This window comes from Uranotaenia lowii, chromosome 3 (genome assembly GCF_029784155.1).
Source record: "Uranotaenia lowii strain MFRU-FL chromosome 3, ASM2978415v1, whole genome shotgun sequence".
NCBI lineage: Eukaryota > Metazoa > Arthropoda > Insecta > Diptera > Culicidae > Uranotaenia > Uranotaenia lowii.
Window position 1 is genome coordinate 277,980,442 of NC_073693.1, and position 21,801 is coordinate 278,002,242.

At 39.3% G+C, this 21,801-nt stretch overlaps 3 protein-coding genes and 1 long non-coding RNA gene across 7 annotated transcripts in view; 2 read left to right on the plus strand and 2 right to left on the minus strand.

Moving 5' to 3' along the window:
* Window positions 1-3,626: 3,626 nt before the first annotated feature.
* LOC129758279 (uncharacterized) lies at window positions 3,627-4,188 on the minus strand. Its single transcript, XR_008739937.1, has 2 exons — window positions 4,037-4,188; window positions 3,627-3,971 (listed from the first exon to the last, which is right to left on the minus strand). It is a non-coding gene; the product is annotated as an uncharacterized LOC129758279 (long non-coding RNA).
* A 3,617-nt stretch (window positions 4,189-7,805) lies between these two features.
* LOC129751026 (uncharacterized) lies at window positions 7,806-17,204 on the plus strand. Of its 4 annotated transcripts, none has more exons than XM_055746270.1 (4): window positions 7,806-14,236; window positions 16,281-16,392; window positions 16,463-16,660; window positions 16,727-17,204. In XM_055746270.1, exons 3-4 carry the CDS (start codon window positions 16,467-16,469, stop codon window positions 17,112-17,114), a joined length of 582 nt encoding a protein of 193 aa, XP_055602245.1. In that variant the 5' UTR covers window positions 7,806-14,236; window positions 16,281-16,392; window positions 16,463-16,466; the 3' UTR covers window positions 17,115-17,204. The 4 variants fall into 4 exon arrangements, with proteins under 4 accessions (XP_055602245.1, XP_055602246.1, XP_055602247.1 ...); XM_055746271.1 differs by having other exon boundaries at window positions 16,287-16,392; XM_055746272.1 differs by having other exon boundaries at window positions 7,806-8,024.
* Window positions 17,093-20,869, minus strand: LOC129751025 (uncharacterized). Its single transcript, XM_055746268.1, has 2 exons — window positions 20,574-20,869; window positions 17,093-17,945 (listed from the first exon to the last, which is right to left on the minus strand). Exons 1-2 carry the CDS (start codon window positions 20,730-20,732, stop codon window positions 17,157-17,159), a joined length of 948 nt encoding a protein of 315 aa, XP_055602243.1. The 5' UTR covers window positions 20,733-20,869; the 3' UTR covers window positions 17,093-17,156.
* Window positions 20,870-20,992: 123 nt separating this feature from the next.
* Window positions 20,993-21,801, plus strand: part of LOC129751028 (dynein light chain Tctex-type) — a 33,256-nt gene continuing 32,447 nt past the window's right edge. The window contains exon 1 of the mRNA XM_055746273.1: window positions 20,993-21,182. Coding sequence (XP_055602248.1) covers window positions 21,165-21,182 — 18 coding nt within the window. The 5' untranslated portion in view covers window positions 20,993-21,164. The remainder of the gene's footprint in view (window positions 21,183-21,801) is intronic.

The following is a 21,801-nucleotide window of genomic DNA, read 5'->3' on the forward strand; positions in this document are numbered from 1 at the left end:
TTCTTTTACTCGGGTTAACACAGAATGTAAACACAACAAGTCTCTGTTTCGTTTTTGGTGATATTCAGGTAATGGGGTGAGAATTCACATAAACCGCTTTTGTGATTAAATTCCGGGTGATATCGTCTTCAAAACTTTGGGGAAACAATGATTTATAAAGCTATTTTCCCAATGATTTGATGAAAAAACTTTCCGATTAATCGAGCGCCGATGTACACAATTGGGTACCCGATCAAAAAACTGATTTTTTTTTTTTTTTTTTGAATCTAACTCCTGTTTTATTTGAACCAAAAACTTTTGTTTTTGATTCAAAAAAATATTTTTTGAAACAAAGAATTAATTCTTTGAACTAAATATTTTTGGATTTTGAATTTAAGCAAATACTTTGATTCTAAATAAATGTTAATTGAGCTTATTTCTTTTAAAACAAAGTCAACTTTTTTTGAACCAAAGGAAAATGTTTTTAACTTGAAGAAATGATTCCTTTGAATAAAAACTTCAGCCTTTGATTCAAAAAATATTTTGATTTGCCTTGCAAGAAGAATACAAAACCGGAAAATCGAATCAAGTTTGGCCGGTCGTGTGAAAATGTAGGTCAGAGTTAGTTATATTAGAAGGATTCAGGATGAAGTATGGTAAGTATGTTAATAAAAGAGTGAATATCGAAGATTTTCTATAAGTGATTGCGTTTTTACAGAACCAGAGCCGAAGGATGGTTTCCCTAGATGCCTCAACCGAGATGAAAGCTGCGCACGATGACACCGCTCCAAATCCAGCGGTCAGGTCGACTAAAATTTGGACCGGATCGATTTTAGTGAACTAGTTTGTGGCCAAGTGTTTCATCTGTTGTAAATAAAAATTAATTTAACATATAAATTTCTTTCTTTTTATTTTATGAAATTCCTAACAGGAATTTCAAAACAACAGGAAATATGTCCTCCAATTGGAATAAATGGAAAATGGTTCAATGAACCAATCTTTTTAAATCTAAATCCAATTTACATTGTGGCTAACGAAAACAACTTTGTATCAAATGAAACTGTTTTTTGTTTCAAAGTATTAAGATTTTGATTCAAAGATTTTTCAAAAGAAAAATACTTTGAAACAGAAGAAAATGCTTTTGAACCAAACGAATTTTTATTTGTCCCAAAACCAAAGGAAAAAATCCTTTGTTTTTGCGGCACTTTCCTTTGAAATAAAAAACCTTTTCGCTGCGTGTGGATTTTAAATTCAATATTTTTTATTTTTTCGTTGGAAACTCGGGAGAAATATCTGTTTATAAAATAGAAAACCAAATGTTATTTTCACTTTTTTATTTGACAAATTATTTTTCAAATTTCACTACACTTTCTGCACTTGAGAAACAAAACAGCACTTGACCGCAGTAACTGGACCATCCGCCGAGCAGAAAACAGATGAGGCCAGATCGGCTTACTTCTTAAGTCGGTCATCCTGATGGCAGCAGCAACCTGTAGAAAAAAAACCAATGAATTTTTCAAATTCAAATCCGGACTTTCCATTGGCGAAATCGGTTCTTACCTGTCTGCTCCCGGTGTCAATCTTCATCCAATTGTCCATCACATGCAGCGATGTCGACCTGGCTTCCATTCCGTCGTTGTCAGCCCAGTCTTTGCAGGTTCCGCCAGCATCTAATTTGTTCAAAAGCACTGATTCGCGTCGAACTATTTTTTTTCTCGAAGCCGGCGGCTGCTGTCTAAACGAAGCGGCTAGGTAGGCTGATTTTTTACTAGAACCAAGCAAAATAATTATTTTGCTATCGCGTTAGTAAAACAACTCTTTTTGCTAATCGAAAGTAACACAGTATTTTTGCTAAGTGGAGCCTCGAAAGTTTTGTGTGTATATATTACTGCGTTTGGTATTTCAAGCTGCTCTATATATGACATGGCTTTCCTAATCGCTATTATCTCTGCCGAGGTAATGCTTATTTCGTCTGTGAGGCGGAAATAATACCTTCCATTGGTGCATTCAATGTATATGCCCACCGCGCATTTGTCTTCATTTTTTGATGCGTCAGTGAAAAGCCTTCTGCGTCTGGGGTATTTTTTTTGCATAGTGAATAGTACAAGTTGTTTTAAAATTTTTTGATTGGTGTTCTTCTTGGCTAGTTCCATTCCTTCCAATTTTATCAAACGTTCTTCTGTTTTCCAAATACATTTTTTCTTGATAGCTATACTTAGTGGAAGGTGCTACTGTATCAATATCCAATCCTTGTAGCTGATGTGCTACAACATTGTTTCTGCTAATGCATCGAGCTATTTCTTTGCCTCGGAATCGTCGAAAAAAAAGAATTAAATTGAAATTTCCCTTCATTCGTTTCACTTCAATAAATTTCGATTTTGAGTTCACTTTGATTACTCGAATGAAAATGAATCCTGTCATATTCACTAGAGTGCCTATAAGGAGAGTGACGACATTCTATCCCAAACAAATTAAATTTCTTTGGAAACAATGAAATTTACAGCTGGTAGCACTGGTCCAGTTTAAGCCTTCAAGTGAAGTGACTTTTGCGAAATGATGCTTTTGTTTACTTTTCGTTGCACTTTGATTGTCGGTTTAGTGGTTTATTGCGTTTAGTTTTAGTGAGAAAGCATAAGAATTTGTTCGAAACAATGAAGTGTTTTGCTAAATATTGCACAAATAAAACAACACCGGGATTCAAGAACAATTGGGTTCTTTCGATTTCCAGCGGATTAAGACCTGCAAGTTGCCTGGAAAAAGTTCTGTGGATTCCCAGATCATTTCGAAATTACATACAGCGAGTGTGCAGCGTAAGTAAAAATAGTTGAAACATTTGCGAAAAATAGATTCACTTTCTGCAGGAGGATGTATATTTTGCTTCCGGCAAAGGAAAAATTATGCGGCGACGTACGGCAGTGTACGATTGCGTTCCACAACTTGCGGACTTTACTATCGAAGAAGATGACCTGAGCAAAATAGACTAGCAGCAGGACAAACTCTTTTCGGCAGTAGTTTGCAAAACATCCTATCAATATCAATCCTATCAATTACCAATAAAATAATTGGCGATCATAAAAACATTGAAATTATAATGAATTTACTTACTGTAATCGAGCAAAGGGATAAAAACAGTTACAAACATTTTGCTGTTTTGAAAACACAATGAGCACAATACTCGCAATTTATTTTTCTTCTCAGGCTGAATTTGACAGCCCGAATACGAAAATATTGTAACACAACAGTTCCTGTAGTAGTTTTAAACGATTAGAAACAGTGTAAAAAAACGTTTAAAAAATGATATCTGAAACCATAAAAAACATTGCACTTATCTTGAATTCCAAAACGACGGTCTGTTGAATATGGCGTTAAGTTATGTTACTGTTTAGAACTGTTAAAACGATTGTATGGAGAAACTGTTCTAAAAACAGTTAGATTAAGATAAAAAATCTGCTTATGGAAAACGTATTTTGTTTATCAAACTATAACGGTTTCAGTTTTTCTTTAAGTTCTCTTTTAACGAAACATTTACAGTAATGGTTTTTTTTATGATCTGTCATACCGTTCTTTCAACATTATTCGTACTTTTATCATAGACGTCTAGCACGCACACATTCTTAGTTTTTTATTTACTGAATAAAAACACAGAATTTAAGATTTATAAAATAATGATTTTAATTGATCTCTTCGTGATTCACAATTTAGAATTTTACACTGATAACACTATCCTCCTCCTGGAACGGAAATGGGGCCATTTAATAAGTTTCCGATAAGAGGAATGAAATGAGCATCGAGTTGCTCCAATCGTCCTGCCCGAAGATGAATATTTTGCAGGAGTTCTGGAACGCCAACGAGGTGTGTCGCGGTCGCAGGAGTTCTTAAAACCACTAACGGGGCTGGTACATCTGATAAGTAATGATTTTCGCTGCTGGAAAAGTTTTCCCCCAGAAGGGCAAAAGTTTTCAGGCGCCATTTCTCCTGTGGGTAGTTATGATCTGAAAATTAAATATTCAACCGTATTTTAAAACCTAAAAGTAAATAAAACTTATCAAAAACTTACGTGATGCGTTTTTCTTTATGTTTCGCGGTTCATAGATGTGAAATATACTTTAAAAACTGAAGTTTGTTTATAAAAACGCGCTAGACCGGACTGCCGAGAAGCAATTACGAAGCAGAATTTTGCTACTGTGGACAGTGGTGCCAACCACATAGATTTTCTTTTGCATAGCAATTAATAAATTATTAAAAAAAAAAATTAAGTGTTTCTGTTGATTCTCTGACAGTAATGTATTATCCTGATATTGAAATCATGGGATTTATGTTTTTTTTTCATACACATAAGCTATACATCTCTTGAACAAAGAAATTTATTCACGAAATTAATCTCAAATTTACTCACTTTCTCAACCTTGGATTTTATGATGTCAAATGCATGATTGCAAGATAATTATGGGCCCTATTACGAATCAGTCACGAGTCATTTCACTCGAGTGAGCCGTTTTGGTATTACAGAAGTCGAGTCGAGTCTACTGCTTGAAAGTTAGTGGCTCAGCTGTCACGATTTACAGAGCCAAGTTTGCTTTGATCCGGTTTTTTAATTCGATCAGTTTCACTTGACTACCACAATACGACAGTGACTGGAATCGAGTCGAGTTATTCGACTCGTTTTATGTAACAGGGCCCTATGTGAAATAGAAAAAAAAACCAAGCAAGCATGAACTTTGCATACTCTTCGAAACATTTTACAAATCAAAAGATGCTTGATCCCTTTACTTAAAAAAGTATTTGAATGGGGGTGAAAACAAATATATTTTGCACATTCTTAATAAAAGATTTTTTTTCATGTTTGAAGATATTTTGATAAATAAGAGCTGATTTTTTGAAAAACCATATGGCACCGCTGACCCATGTCTATAAGAAAATTTTTGATGTGAATGTGACAGGTGTGACGTAAAGCATGGACGCTATGGGTAACAGTTCGAGATCATTTTAACGGTTATCGAAAAATTTAAGTAAATCGTCAGACCATTGATTCACAGTTCCAGATACCGTCACTTTTTCACATGAACGTTCATGTTTAGTTCTAATCGTTGTCGAAATAAAGTTTTAAGTAAGAGCTACGGTTACAGAGACAATCACTTTTCCAGGAGACGTAGATGTATCGTATAGACTGTTTGAGATATAGTTTTTTAGTATGCGGGAGGTCATTTGTTCGTTTGGAATGACACTGACAGCTCATCCGCTATTCCAATTTTGACATTGGCGTCACTCTTCTTATAGGCGCTATAATACTCACTGCTCGGGTAAAAAAAAATGAAGAAATCAGCAGAAGAGAATTTCAGAGAAGTCGAAGGCTGACAGGATGAAAAATTGGTGAACCCAAAAATAATAAACGATAGGTCAATCGGAAAGGGAGAGTATTTAAGCTACCTGCTTCAATTCGCCAACGTATTTCCTCCAACTGGTGTCATGAGGGGCTAGTTTATTATTTTGTACTGCATTCTGTTCATATTCATCCGAAGCTGATTTAATGAAGTGCAGGATGGTCTAACGAATGTCTCAAGATCGCTCACTCCTCTAAGCTGCCTACTCTAAACTGTAAATTTGTAACGAAGGTAGTTGCTCCCGAACAAACAACAGCTTAAGCGCCACTCTCGAACGTCGAGAGACTGTTGATGCGTGTTACCGTGCTCGGCTTTTGAGACTTGAAACAGGGCGGGTTAAGTATAGTTCAAACACCCAAACTCATTTTGGCTTTCCCAACAACTAAACGAAGGTGAATCCCTGATTCCTAATTCCAATTTGAAAGGCGATGCAGAACCCAAAACTATGCGGAACAACCAAATGCTAATCGCAACCCTTACCACACCCCAAACCAGCAAAAACGTCAACGCTTCAGATCTCAGGGAAAAACGATGTTACGTTTACAATTCTAGTTTTGTATTCAAGAGATTCATTCCCTGAAGCCTATAGTGACGTCACTTACTATCTGTAAAATCCTAGGAATTCATACAATATTCTTAATTCTAGCAAACCTGGTATTTCTGGAGTTACTGTGGCTATCAAACCACCGGATGCTGCTCTCGTTGAACTCAGGCGATGTTTTACTCCAAACGATGTTCCAAACTCAGACGATGATAGTCGAGCACACGTGGGTTGGTGTCTCGAATAATTGGCGGGCAGGTATTTGGCAAACTTATTTCAGACTCTGATGTCGTGAATCGAGCCAGAACGAACTGTGGCCTTCGAGTATCACAACTGGCCCACAGGTGGCGCGATCGCAGTCGAACATAAAACCACCAGTGACTAAATAAGTGTGGGTGGGCGGTTTTTCCTACCGCCGAGATAACGTAACCCACTGTGGACTGGTAGCGGTCCACTTAGTCACTATCGACGCTTAAAGTTGTTTAGCGACGAGCACGTGGTTCCACTTCCGATTAAATGACCTTGAAGCTTAGCAAAGGAAGGCTTTGTCCGACGCGTTATTACTCGTGACACTGAGCGATGACGAACCATTGAAGCTAACAGTGTTCTGAGTGATGTCTGCTGTCACGTGTAGTTGTCCAAGCAGTTGGCGACAAGTATCGGTGGCCCCAACTTGCACCCACGTTGAACGGTGGGCTTTCCTGTCGTTCAACGATTTCTATCATTACCACATTACAATCATTTGCGCTTAAAAAGCCTTACCTGCAACTAACGTTGGTTTTATCCAAGTTTGGAAGATGCTATTTGAGCTTTCCTATAATCAAACTGCGTCCCTCACGCACAAAAAACTTATCGTACGCAATACCTAAGTGATTTTGTATATTATTACCAGGACTGTAGCAAAAACCACTAAATACTCACGGTAACTAGAAGTCACAATTGCACTGGTGAACTAACTAGCCTGCAGCTTTGACTAATCACGAGAAAACTCACAAGACCTTCCACGCTGAGCGAATCTACCAGAATCAAGTGTGATCTCCCACTAACGAATAGCACACCCCAAAACTAACCGCGGCAATCGATGACAAAAGGCATCGGCAATTTTGTGTCTTGCATCGCATTTCAACCACCTAGCTAAATGAGGCTTTTGTCCTAAATCTCAAGGACACGAGTGGTGATACATTTTTTTTTTATCACTGGAGCCTATCTTTTAAACACCTCGATTAGCCAGCCAGGAAAACTAAATGAGATCGTACGTGGAACTCAACGGATTTTTTAACTGTATAAGATGTATGCTAGATAGTCTCAGTTCCGAACGGGAGATGGCGTGACAAGCGGTTAATTTGTTTGGCTTTATGTAAATACGGAAGCTTTTTTATAGCGCATACAGAACAGACTCAATTTTATGACTGGAAAATATTTCTGGCTCTTATTTTCAACTGACGTTAGTTAAACTAATCTTACATTCTCGCCAATGCCAAAAAAAATAAAAATTTTGAAATAAATTTCAAAATTTTTATAAAGAACTAACACACTTCGACAAACTAAAAAGTAAACTTATCAACCAAACTCAGATTCCAATACTATCGCGGTGAATTCATTGCTCGTTTAGCTTAGGCTTTATTCATTCATTTCTCTCTAGTCGACCAATAGAACCAATTTACTTCGGAAATATCCAAAAAATCTGAATTTTACATAACCAAAATCTAAACCTATTTACTCCAAAAGATTTGAAAAAATGATTTCCTCAAAAAGAAATGAACTCCAATTAACTCCAATCATTTATTGGAAAATGTCTAAACTTAGCTTTTCTCATGTTTCACACGCAGCGTGAAAACCTGAACAAACTGATCAAAATAACTTTCACCTTTTTTCGGTGTCGGGTTCCCATAAAATTTTAACAGAAACGTCAAAACTAAAGCTCACGAAAATGTAAACAAATTTTCAATTATTATTGTCTCATCATTGATAGTTTTTCCAATGGAAAACTTAAGATTCTTAATGAAAACCTGCGGTTTTGTAACTTGGATTTGTTTACTCAACTGGATTATACACAAAACATGCTAATGACTCTCTACACATTGTGAAAATTACTAAATTAACAGAATCGATAATATTTTAAGGTAAGTGGAATTTTATCTTTGTAGAGCAATCAAGTTGTCTTATTTTTAATTTCTATTTACAGATTACGTGTTGATTTGCATTGAACTAGGATATAATTTTTCGTTAATCGAAGTGTTATGAGAATGTCAAATGTTTTTCTTTGAATTGGAGCAAAGAAAACTTGACATATTGAAAGAACTTTTCGAAACTGACGTGTTCAGTTCGTTTCAATGCTGAAATTCATACGAGTTCAATTCGTCAGACTTATCTTCTGAGACCTCTTGACATTGACCCAGGATACACACCTCTTAAAAGAGTATTTTATTGCTGTGGAACAGACTTGTTTATGCTGCATCAAGCTAGCCGTCATAGCTGGGGTAACAAAATGTTACTGTTTCTTCAGAAATGAACCATGGAAGGTTCCTGTTATCCTCTGGCCATTCAAATCCTCCAGGATATATGTGTTGGTGCCCAATTTCTGACGAACTCGAACCTTTGTAAACTTGGGCGCTAGTTTACCCACGAAATTCTTCGATTTGTCTGACAAGTGTACGTTTTTCTTGAACACTACATCTCCACATTCAAAATTATGTTTCTTGTTCGCTCGGAGGTTATAAGTAATCGAATATCTTTTATACGCCTTAAGGAGATTCTCGCGAACCGTTTGCCACAGCTGTGTTTGCTCTGCTGGGCTAAAAGAAACTTTCAAATTGTCAGTCAAATTCCTTAGATGATCGTATTCTTTCCCAGAGCTTATCATGTTACGTCCAAAGTTAAGAAAATAAGGTGTAAACCCGGTGCTATCGTGCACATTAGTTCGAATCGCCATCGCAATTTGCGGTATCGACTCATCCCAGTTCTTATGGTCAGTACGACGGTTTAAAGCGCACCGTATCGCCGTAACGATGACCCGATTGACTCGCTCAGTTGGATTTGGACTAGGGTGATATACTGCTAGATTCCAATGGGTAACACCGTACTTGGACAACAAATTCTCGAATTCTTTACATAGGAAGACTTTGGCATTATCGGTAATGCAAACGGAAGGCGCACCGAACAGAGTGAATATTTGGTTCTCGGTGAAGGTACAAACGCCTATGGCGGTAGCGGACCTCATACATTGTACCATAACAAATTTTGTAAAGAAATCGGTAACAACCAGCAACCACATATTACCTTTCTTGGACCGGGGATACGGACCTAAGAAATCCATCGAGATTAACTCCCACGGCCGTGAACACATCTTTGGATTTCCACAGACCGGAGTAACGTTTATGTTCGGGGTTTTAGATTCCTTACAAACAAGGCAGGCGAAGCAAAACCGTTTCACTTCCGACGACATACGAGGCCAATAATACTTTTCCCTGAGCTTGGCCAAGGTTTTCAGAAATCCTAAGTGCGCTTCTTCGTGAATAGCCTGAATCAACGGTTTTCTTTCCAACAACGGGACCACATATTTCCACCGCATGCCAGGATCTTCAGTCAATGAAGTATTGGTAACAAACTTAAATACTTTTTCGTCAATGATTTGGAAATCTTTGTATCTTTCCGGGAAATTTCTAATTTGACTTTTCAACTGAGAGACATATGTGTCTGGAAGTGGACTATCTACGACACATAAGCTTCGCGACAACGCGTCGGCCGAAATGTTTTCAGAGCCCTTTTTGTACTGCAACACCATGTCATACTTTGACAATTTCAATGCCCATCGAGCGATCCTTGGCGATTTTGACTCGATAGACATGGTACGCAAAAACGTTAGAGACATCGCATCGGTCTGAATCACGAACTGGCTTCCTTCTATGAAGTGCCGGAAATTTTCAATGCTCAGCAGAACTGCTAGGCATTCCCGTTCTGTCGCGCTATACTTCCGCTGAGTGCTTGACAACTTTTTTGAGTAATATGCAATACAACGTCGTTCTCCTTCGAGGACTTGAGTGAGAACGGATCCTACTGCTAAGTCTGAACTGTCTGTCTCTATTATAAAAGGAACAGAAAAGTCCGGATTAGCTAAGATAGGCGCGGATACTAATGCGGTTTTTAATTTCCCTAACGCCTCGTCGGCTTCCTGGGTCCATGCAAATGTTTTACGGTCTTTTTTCAAAAGATTACTTATCGGAGTGGTGATTTCAGAATAATCCTTTATGAATTTCTGATAGAAACCCGCTAAACCCAAGAGTCGTCGTACGTCTTTGACAGACTTGGGGGTACTATAGTCCAAGACGGGTTGGATTTTGGCCACGTCCATAGACAGGCCATCCTCGGTTAGTACATAACCAAGGTAACGGACCTGCTTCTGACAGAATCGAGACTTAATTATATTGATAGTTAACCCGGCACGTTTTAATCGAATCGCGACTTCCTTAATCAATCTCAGGTGTTCCTCCAACGTGAGAGAAGTGATGATTATGTCATCTAAATAGACATAAACGCGAGGCTCCATGTCATGTCCGATGACCTTGGACATCAAGCGAATCATTGTCGCAGGGCTGTTAGCTAACCCATAGGGCATTACCGTGAACCTAAAGACCGACTTAGTGGTCCTGAATGCCGTCTTATCCTTTGCCGAGGATTCTAAGCTAACCTGATAGTAAGCTTCAGATAAGTCTATGACCGAAAAATATCTCGATTTTTGTATTCTTTGTAGGATGCCAACCATATTCGGAAACGGAAAGTCATCTTTCCGAGTAGCTGCGTTTAGTCGTCGTGAATCAAGACAAATCCTCCACTTGCCGTTTGCCTTTCTGACTGGCAAGAGTGGATTCAAGAAATCTACCGGACCTTCGCATTCTTCGATAACACCGAGTTTCAGCATGCGTTCAATCTCGGCATCTATAACGGATTCTACCTTGGGAGACCATTTGTATGAAGCGAATTTCTTCGGCCTCATACCCGGGATTAGATCTATAGAATGCTTTAAGACTTTCGTTCTACCTAATTTTCCTTCCACCGTAACTGGCAATTCGGAGATGGCTTCGAATAGAGTTTTCCTTTCTTGCACGGTGAGATCATGCTCAGTTACAATATCTTCCGGCTTATCAATCGTTTTGTCAGGGATTTCTATCGTTGGCATATCAAGACTTTCATCTTCTTCTGGAACAACAACCTTGAACTTACTGTCGAGCTCATCTGTCGGCGACAGCTGAAAACAGAAATTTTCAGACTGTTCACTAAAATAATCTTCAATTACTAATAATTGATTTGGCGTGGATGGACTTGCCTCGTTTTCGGAATAACTTTCTACGGGAATTGAGGTATTAGGACTTATTAATTGAAACCCGAATTTCTTGAGAAAATCCATTCCCAAGATCAACGGTTTGGTCACCTCAGGTACCACTACTGTGGGAATCACGTGAGTTGTTTCCTGATAGGTAAACGGAATGTTGACAAATCCGAGACATCGATATGCTGTTCCGTCAGCTGTTGAAACTTTCAAATTTACAGGGTTGATTTTCAGGCCGAGCTTTTCAATCAACGGTAACGCACTAATCACGGACACACTCGCTCCAGTGTCTGCAAGACCAACTACATTTTCGGACATGATTTTCAAACTTAGGTGAGGGCATTTGCTAGTGAAGGTGTTAATCTGAAATGTTCGTTCAAAATATTCGAAATTAGGAATAGGAACCTCTACGAAATCGCGGTCAGGAGCTTGGTTCCTTAAGTCTCCCATCCTTATTCGTTTTTTGACTCGTTAGTCACAGAATATCGTGAACGCATTTGGTGTCGATTTGGACAACGAAAAGCAGTGGTATCCGGATGACCACACATGTGACAGAATATCAACTTACTCTTGTCACATTCTCTCCACAAATGGCCTATTTTTCGACAATTCCAACAAACCATTACATCAGTTACGTTATTCCCCGAGTCCGTTTTCGTTGTTCGACCACCAGTAAATTTCGTGTCTGTTTGCGACTTGATAACGCAAACATCTTCAGTTTCTTCATGGGTCAAGTTACCTTCATTTTTTTCTAATTCTTCTTCTTCTAGACAATTCAACGGTACGTTACGATTCAAAGGCTTCAGGTGGTTCAAATTGGTTTCTACAGCATCTAGCTTGTAACACAACTGAGCTAGGTGTTCAATCGAGTAGATTGGTTCCAAAGCTAACCTTCTTTTATATCCTAGCCTCATGTTTTCGAAAATAATGTCAAACTTCTCCTGCTCAGTCATTTTTTTAGTCATTCTTCTTGCTAGAGTTTCGATGTCAGTTAAAAATGAACTAAATTTTTCGTTAGGCTTTTGCTTTCTATTACGCATTTCTTCCTTGAATGATCGATCACGATTTGGATCGTCGTATCTCATGAGTAGCTCACTAACTAATTTCCCCCAAGACGTGAAACGTTCTTCGTACGTGGTGTACCAATTGTACGCATCATCACGGAACAACAGATGCGCGTGTATGCGTAAATCTTCCTGATCAATGCCATACGAACGACATAGCAGATTGATTTGTCGGAGGAAGTCAACAACAGGTACCTGATTGGCGTCTCCGCTAAATTTAGGCCATTTCTCAATTATATTGCATTGCTGATAGGGAAGACGTCGAGGCTGGACAAAGTTTACTTCTGCACCGTAGGGCCCCGGAAACGCGGTCCCTATTTCCCGTTGTGTGGGTTGGTCCACCTTACCACTAGGATGTGGTGAAGGTGGCGCAGATTGCGAAGGTCTAACCCCAGAAATCGGTGGAGGTTTAAATGGGTTCAATCCGTTCATACTCAGAACAGGATTGGTATGATCATGAGTCAAGGAATCGGTAACCTGAGGTCTATATTGATTTGAAATCATCGTTGTATTAAAGGGGTTTGCGTAACCCAGGTCTAATCTTTGCGACTGAGGCGGCGTCGGGGCTAAAGTAGTCGGACGAGCCCTTGAATTTTGTAACGTCACGTTCGCGATTCTTTCCACGAGCTGATCGATTGCATTCGAATTAATTGCGCGGTCTGACCGTAACGGTCCTTGATCGACCAGACTATTTACGTATACGCGGATATAATTTTCAACTTCGGAAACATGTAAGTATTCATAATCAGCGGACCGATGCAGTTCAGGATTTCTTGACTGCCCAAAATTCGAAACGTTATTTCCCGACAAGTGATTACCCGTAAATCCTGTACGAAATGGTTCTCTGATATTCGTCGACTGCGATACATTCAGTACATTTCCCGCCGAGGCCACCGGCTGACCATTCAATGAGCGATCATTATTCCAAATCGGCATCGGGTTCGACCGAGTTTCAGTTACCGTCGAGGCCACCGGCTGACCATTTACTGAGCGATCAATATTCCAAATCGGCATTTGGTTCGGCCGAGTTTCAGTTACCGTCGAGGCCACCGGCTGGCCATTCACCGTACGATCGGCATTCGAAATCGGTATAGCGTTCGATGGCAGATCATTTCCTGTCGCGGCGTGTTCCATTGAGGGTCGGGGATTAGTTAAATTTGAGAGGTCAAATCCTAAAAATGCGGATTGATTGTTAACAGAAAATCGCGAAAAATCTTGCAAACCGTGTTCTTGAATACCGGAAATTATCGGCTGCGGATTAGACGTCGAGGATTGTGGTTCCGCGAGATTCGTTTGGACGACCGATTCATTCGATTGCGCACCGAGCTGATTTTCTAACGTATCAGAAACCTGAAGCCGTGACCCAGACAAGTCTCTATCAAGGGTTGACGGAACATCAAATCCGTACCCTAAACCTTGGGAAGGAATTCTATATCCAGATGCAGTAGCCTGGTCCGTACCACGCACATTAGTTTCCGAAATTCCCGGTGCATCCCTGTACGTAACTGAACCACTCGTGAGACTTCTGGCCAGCAAATTCAAATCGATTTTATAAAACTTTTCAGCCAAACTACTAACCAGATTGGTCAAAATCATTTGATTTTGTTTTTCCGATTCAGTCTTAGGTGAATACCTCGCTAATCGCCGATGATAATGAACGAGTCTAGTGTATAAATTACCATGACGTCGACCGATACTCAGAACTTGTTCAATTTGTTTCAGATTGCTGGTAATCCGAACATAATCCTCTGTCAAATCTTGTGATGCTGGAAAACCCAATGTCGTGGAATCTTCCTGGTCGCGCAAAAGTGTTCGTAACGTTCTTCTTTTAGAGTTAAGTGGCTCATTGAGCCTAGCTCCTCGCAACGAAAGCTCATAATCCAGCTCATCTTCTTCAAGATGATCTGCATTTATTCGATAATGCTCCATTTCAACACGTAATCAGGTGAAATTTTTTTTTTATATATGTAATTAGATATTACTGATAATCTAAAATCCAATCAAAATTTCCAACAAATAACTAATAACTATATTTTTAATTTATCCAACCAAGTTTTAAGCAAAGTGGTTCTAGAGGGTGACAGGGTTGTAACTATAAATCGCAAATTAAATTCAAATTGTATCAAGATCAAACGGAACCAAATAGACTATCTTTTCGTGCCCCACGTTGGGCGCCAGAATTTGTAACGAAGGTAGTTGCTCCCGAACAAACAACAGCTTAAGCGCCACTCTCGAACGGCGAGAGACTGTTGATGCGTGTTACCGTGCTCGGCTTTTGAGACTTGAAACAGGGCGGGTTAAGTATAGTTCAAACACCCAAACTCATTTTGGCTTTCCCAACAACTAAACGAAGGTGAATCCCTGATTCCTAATTCCAATTTGAAAGGCGATGCAGAACCCAAAACTATGCGGAACAACCAAATGCTAATCGCAACCCTTACCACACCCCAAACCAGCAAAAACGTCAACGCTTCAGATCTCAGGGAAAAACGATGTTACGTTTACAATTCTAGTTTTGTATTCAAGAGATTCATTCCCTGAAGCCTATAGTGACGTCACTTACTATCTGTAAAATCCTAGGAATTCATACAATATTCTTAATTCTAGCAAACCTGGTATTTCTGGAGTTACTGTGGCTATCAAACCACCGGATGCTGCTCTCGTTGAACTCAGGCGATGTTTTACTCCAAACGATGTTCCAAACTCAGACGATGATAGTCGAGCACACGTGGGTTGGTGTCTCGAATAATTGGCGGGCAGGTATTTGGCAAACTTATTTCAGACTCTGATGTCGTGAATCGAGCCAGAACGAACTGTGGCCTTCGAGTATCACAACTGGCCCACAGGTGGCGCGATCGCAGTCGAACATAAAACCACCAGTGACTAAATAAGTGTGGGTGGGCGGTTTTTCCTACCGCCGAGATAACGTAACCCACTGTGGACTGGTAGCGGTCCACTTAGTCACTATCGACGCTTAAAGTTGTTTAGCGACGAGCACGTGGTTCCACTTCCGATTAAATGACCTTGAAGCTTAGCAAAGGAAGGCTTTGTCCGACGCGTTATTACTCGTGACACTGAGCGATGACGAACCATTGAAGCTAACAGTGTTCTGAGTGATGTCTGCTGTCACGTGTAGTTGTCCAAGCAGTTGGCGACAAGTATCGGTGGCCCCAACTTGCACCCACGTTGAACGGTGGGCTTTCCTGTCGTTCAACGATTTCTATCATTACCACATTACAATCATTTGCGCTTAAAAAGCCTTACCTGCAACTAACGTTGGTTTTATCCAAGTTTGGAAGATGCTATTTGAGCTTTCCTATAATCAAACTGCGTCCCTCACGCACAAAAAACTTATCGTACGCAATACCTAAGTGATTTTGTATATTATTACCAGGACTGTAGCAAAAACCACTAAATACTCACGATTGCACTGGTGAACTAACTAGCCTGCAGCTTTGACTAATCACGAGAAAACTCACAAGACCTTCCACGCTGAGCGAATCTACCAGAATCAAGTGTGATCTCCCACTAACGAATAGCACACCCCAAAACTAACCGCGGCAATCGATGACAAAAGGCATCGGCAATTTTGTGTCTTGCATCGCATTTCAACCACCTAGCTAAATGAGGCTTTTGTCCTAAATCTCAAGGACACGAGTGGTGATACATTTTTTTTTTATCACTGGAGCCTATCTTTTAAACACCTCGATTAGCCAGCCAGGAAAACTAAATGAGATCGTACGTGGAACTCAACGGATTTTTTAACTGTATAAGATGTATGCTAGATAGTCTCAGTTCCGAACGGGAGATGGCGTGACAAGCGGTTAATTTGTTTGGCTTTATGTAAATACGGAAGCTTTTTTATAGCGCATACAGAACAGACTCAATTTTATGACTGGAAAATATTTCTGGCTCTTATTTTCAACTGACGTTAGTTAAACTAATCTTACAAATTTCTCTTGAACTTTTCACCTAAATTTCCCTGCAAGCGTCAGCTTCCCACAGCCATTTAAGCGCTACAAAAAAGGTACCCGGTATGTAGTGGTGGCTCCAGAAAGCTAGCCTAATTTTCAACAATCTCTGATCGATACTCTTGATAAGGTTGGAAAGATTTTATATGGTTGTATAGTTAACATCATTGTAGATTAAAAATTGATTTTTTCCCTTACAGAAAAATGCAACCAGTATCTGATATCATCAGAGATTTAAAGGTGCCAGCATTTTGTGAGCACTATGAGCCCCTCCTAGTAGAAGAAATCATTCTGGAATCGCACCCTAGCCAAATACACTATGGAAAATGCGCAGTCATAGGCTATCTTCAGCAAAATAGCTTCTTTCTGGAATCTCTCAAAGAACCGTGTTTGCCCGAGTATGTTCGTGGCGCCTTGAAATGGATACCCAAATAAAAAGTGATAAATTTTCTTTTTTTTAACAGAAAATTCCACCTGGCTGATGGCACTTGCAAACTGAAAGTGCAGTTCGACAACTATCGCGGAGATGTTCCACGTAACTCTACCGTACGCTTGTACGGAACCGTTAAGTTAGTTAGCAGTTCACCGGACTCAGCCATGGACTGTTCCAAAGATTTGGCAGTAGAATTGAAGCGATTACACCAAGAACTTCAGCAAAACCCAAACGCCATCACCCTTCTGGAGAAACAATGGGATCAAATGCGATACGATTACACACCGATCTTGGATGTGTACGGTTGTGAACGTATCCGACAGGCTCGAGAACTAATAACGGCTAATTTGCGGCTTAAACGAATAAACAAGATACTAAAACCAAAAATTGAGGAAATGGAACGGGAAATGTTCGGATGAATAAAATTATATAAGAAGGTTGATCTAACTTAAGCTATGTATTTATTGAATAAACTGAAATATAGGAAAATGTGAAACTAAAAGGTTATAATCAAGGAGAGTAGTTTTCCTAATTTGTTCTAACATGCTCTGTATCACCGGATCATTGGCATCGATGATTTCATTTAAAACGATCACTATTGATTGCAAATGGGACGGATATAATTGGATATATTTGGCTTTCGGTAAATTTACTTTGACAGTTTTTAGCACAGCACCTAGTAGTACTTTCAACTTCGTACATGATTTGAAATCTTTATCAGCTATATAAAAACTTACGTATCGAAACACTTCAGAAATACTAACTATGGAAGATAAAGTTTTGAAAAAATCCTCATCCATCAGCAAGTCTACATCTATCAGGTCCTCAGCTAATATATTTTCAATAACTTTATTTAGATAATTTGGATCAATTGATACTAATTTCGACACAATAGAATCCTTACATGGAGGTTTTAAGCTGTAACTCCACAAAGCTTGACAAAATTCGTTCACTGCACGATCTTGTCCAAATCTGCCATTTAGGAAGGGTTCAATAGCCCTCAGCACATCCATGAGCCGAAGTTCCTTAGGGTCGACACAGTTATTCAATTCCGCTAAACCACAGTTTAACAGAATGGAAAGATGCTGCGAAATAGATTTGCACGAGCATGATTGTTGGAGTTGATGGTCGTCCGAAACTGTGAAGATGATTGATGCATCAAGGTTCTGAGAGGCTGCGTTGCACATTAAGGCTAGTTGATGTTCGGGCACCGAAAGATGTTTGCCTTTCATAGTGTGTATTACCGAGGCCTGGATTGGAAAAAATAGATTTTTTTGAGGATCATCATTTTGAGGGTTCATTTCGAGATTGGTGCACAATTGACCTGATTGCTAGGCAGATGCTGAAACGGTCATTGTGCTTAACATCGGTCTTTCATACATGGATCACATGGTGAGAGAGCAAAGAGGGACTATTCTAGGATGCCACAGTAGTAGCAGAATCTTACGTGGAACACCGGGAAGATAAAGCATGGATCATCCAAAATCTGGACGCACTGTTTATTATACCATAGCGCTCCTAGTTGTCGGATCTGGAATGTTTTGACAGTACTTTGTTCGGAATTGTGTTCTCTATCAGTGCTGAAAATTTCATAACGATTCGTTTTGTTTAAATAAAGTTGCACGTAATGGAAGCCGCGAGGCGAAAATTAATTTTGGACACCCACGTCAAAAACCCGACGTGGTCTGGTTTCAAAAATCGTGAAATCTGATTCTAGTTAAAAATTTTACAAAGCCACAGGTCGGGGTGATGTCCCGCCAAGTTCAAATTCGTTTTTGCCGATAAGTTGGCAAGAAAGTGTTTGACCTTGCAAGGTATTTGCAGCTGCGGACGAAAAACCCCGGTTTTTGTGAAAAAACAAGACCATGGATTCCGAAATGTACCAGGAGGAGTGCCTTAAAAACCGTTTTTTTTCGTACACTAGATCTCACAAAGGACCATGCAGTAAAGTTTTCGCCAGATTTGGAAAGCTGCCACTACAGCTAAGAGGTATGTACAGTGGTATCGGGCCAATGGGTGGATTTGGTCGAAAAGGACATCAACCTCTGCCCTCAATTCCACCCTATCGAAAAATTTTGGGCAACTGTCAAGCAGAAGATGAAGAGATTGTGGAACAAAATGGCCGCTGAAGTCAGTGAATAGGGTGTCTAAACTATGATGAGTAGTTCTCGACGAAAAGTTCGAAATTTCATCAAAACAACATCGGAATAATTTTTTTCTTATTTTTCCTTTGAAGTGCAATAAAAACCCTACATTTTGATTACAAAACATTTTTATTTCGTTTACATAGCTTTGAGATACACCCGTTTTAATGCGTCCAGATTTTGCGTGATCCATGCTTTAGGTTGCCGTGTAAAAATTTCACTAGTGTGCAAGAATACTGCATAAAATACGAACTTGTTTGGGTGATTTCTCATAATCCACATACATATAACATAAGCAACCTGGTTATGTAATTAGTTTGATTTACATACAACTTTTATATTTTTTCCTTTTCTTTTACACATCTCTTTTTATAAACAGAGGTCTAGGTAACTGACGCTTAACACTTTTTTGGGAAAACTGATATCGAAGAATACCCCCTATATAAATCCCTCCCTTCCCTTATTTTAACATTTCCAAACTGTTAAGTCGCTGCCACTATTACGGTCCCCTTTCCTATACTTATCTAGTGAAACAAATACCCTCGGCACATTAAAACTTTGTAAAAGTTTATAATTCTAGCGTAACATTTAAAAAGGGCAAAACTGCCAAATGTAAACAAATCGAGTTAACGGTCATTCCGGATGCACGCGGTGCACTTTACCTACCTACCTTTAAACGCGGTTTCGTTTTAAAATTACTTAAAACTTTCAAAAAATTGATAAAATTCAATTGGGCGAAACTTCCTGTTGATGCATTTTCGTTGGAACGTGAAGTTACGCCTATTCAAAATGGAGTGAATTTTTCTATTCGTGTAGGGCCAATAGAGCATTTCCTGAGACAGATGATGGTAGGGTAGCAGTTTGTTTTTGTTTTGAAAAATGTATACACCTACTGGTCGCCATTTTGAACTTGGGAGATTAGCACTGTTTAATTATTTCTTCATAAGATATAATTTTTCCAATTAACATTACATAACATCAACATTACCTTCAAAGTATGTCATGTCTGCAATTTTTTTAATTTTAGCTAGTTTAAAAAAATTAAGAATTTTGCAACCATTACTATTGCACCTCCAATTTGGTTTCGTTACTATTCGGCCATTGAACATGCGTAGTGATGTTGTTATTTTTACCCTACCACCAAATGCCGAAGATTGTAAACATGAGAAATCAGCTGTTCGGTTGACAAGTCGGGAAATACTTTATAGGCGTAACTGAGTTGACCGTGCGTGTGACAAAACGGCCCAATTAGTTTTTGCGTGTAGGACGAATGGGCGAAACTTCAAAACCAAAACAAAAACGGCGATCAATTGGGCGAAACTTGCAAGCGTAACTGGAATCGAAAACAATAAAAGGGCGAAACTCGAAAATTTCTGAAATTAAGCGAAAAAAGTTAAAGTTCTTGATAACCATCGAACAATAAGGGAATAGAATGCACATTTTTTAATGTTGTTGAACAAAAAGTGGTCGATTTTTTAAATAGGATTTGAATAGGTGTTCCGAATTTTCAAACGCGTTTTTCTCGTTTCGAGCAAACTGCTAGTTTCGCCCTTTTGAAATGTTACGCTAGAATTTACTCATGCCAGCATCGAAAAAAAAAATCACTTCGATGGAAAAAAAATCAATTTACGAACACGCCGTAATTATAAATTGAACTGCCATAGATCACGTTGCTGTTGCTTTGAGGGAGATGTGCGATGTTCAAGAGTTCAGTATTTTAAATATTTCACTTACCAAAAGTTCATCGGCCTCTTCGTCTTCGTCGTCCCAAGCCGAATCGACCAGCTGATCGAATGCCTTTTCGAGCTGTTGTTTTTCCGCCGGATCGTTGAAGCGATTCAAGGCGATCCGGAAATTGCCGTTGCAATCACAACTGTACCGAAATGATTCCATGTTTTTTGTAGACCACTATGATCAACTACAGAATATTCTCTCACAAACTTTCTTAATTTTGTTACTCAATTCAACCGGCTGTGCAAAATTATGGAACTGTTTTGATTATCGGAGAGTCCGCGCACATAAAACATTAAGCACCGTATACACTGCGATTATTTGATCCCCCCTTTCCGTTGACGCCACTGCACAGAGCGGTGTAACGCTAAACGTCAAAAGTGACTCGCACGAAAAAGTGACAAAAGCGTCAACACTGTTTTCGCAGACTTTTGTTGGCTTTCGTTGCGAGTTGTTGGTTGGGTGCTGAGAGGTTAACGTTTTTTGGAATATTCTAGCTCCGGTATCGCGAAAAGAAATTCGTTCCCGAGTGGTCCGATCCGTTGACTATTTAGCTGTTTTAATTGTGTAGAAAATTATCAATTTTCAGTCGCCATGGATGATCGAGAGGAGGTAAGTGTTTTTGTACTACTGCTTTACCAAAGTTGGATGGAAAGTTATGCCAGCTGACGTTGAAAGTTTTTTTTTCTTTCGTCTTCAAAGATGACTCGTCTTGAGTTTTTCTTTGCGATATCAAATATTGCTGGGTGGGCTAGAATAATTAGGAGTGCCCGCCGTTAGAGCCCCCGCACGCTTCACGAAAGTGATGTCATTTGTTTAATAACGCTGTCTTCAAGAACATTTTCATGGCTTGCTTCACTGTTGGTTGCCACCGTAGATTAACTACAGCTAGAAATAAGAACAATATCAATAGCAACAAAAACAAAATGATAATTTCTCAGTTGAGTTAATCTAAATTTGGCTTAAGTCATTTGAATAATGTTTTCACTTGTTACTGCTAAATGCCGAACAAGTGCTGCGAATAATGTGAATGTAGGTCGGTGATACCATCATACGTACAATCATCATAAGGCCCTTGTTTCATTCTCGGTATTTTTGTTTTATTGACCTCATACCAGAGTTGCAAGATTTCAGATTATCATTTGAAATTGATACTCACCGTGATGAGTATCAATAAAGCAGCACAATGAATTTCGTTGTGATGCTCAAAGCTTTCGATGCCAACCGAAAT

Coding starts and splice junctions, on each gene's coding strand:
- LOC129751026 (XM_055746270.1), top strand. CDS start 16,467: ATGCAACCAGTATCTGATATCATCAGAGATTTAAAGGTGCCAGCATTT. Junction 16,661..16,726: donor AAAGAACCGTGTTTGCCCGA/GTATGTTCGTGG, acceptor TTTTTTTAACAG/AAAATTCCACCTGGCTGATG.
- LOC129751025 (XM_055746268.1), bottom strand. CDS start 20,732: ATGGAATCATTTCGGTACAGTTGTGATTGCAACGGCAATTTCCGGATC. Junction 17,946..20,573: donor AAGAGGCCGATGAACTTTTG/GTAAGTGAAATA, acceptor TTTCCAATCCAG/GCCTCGGTAATACACACTAT.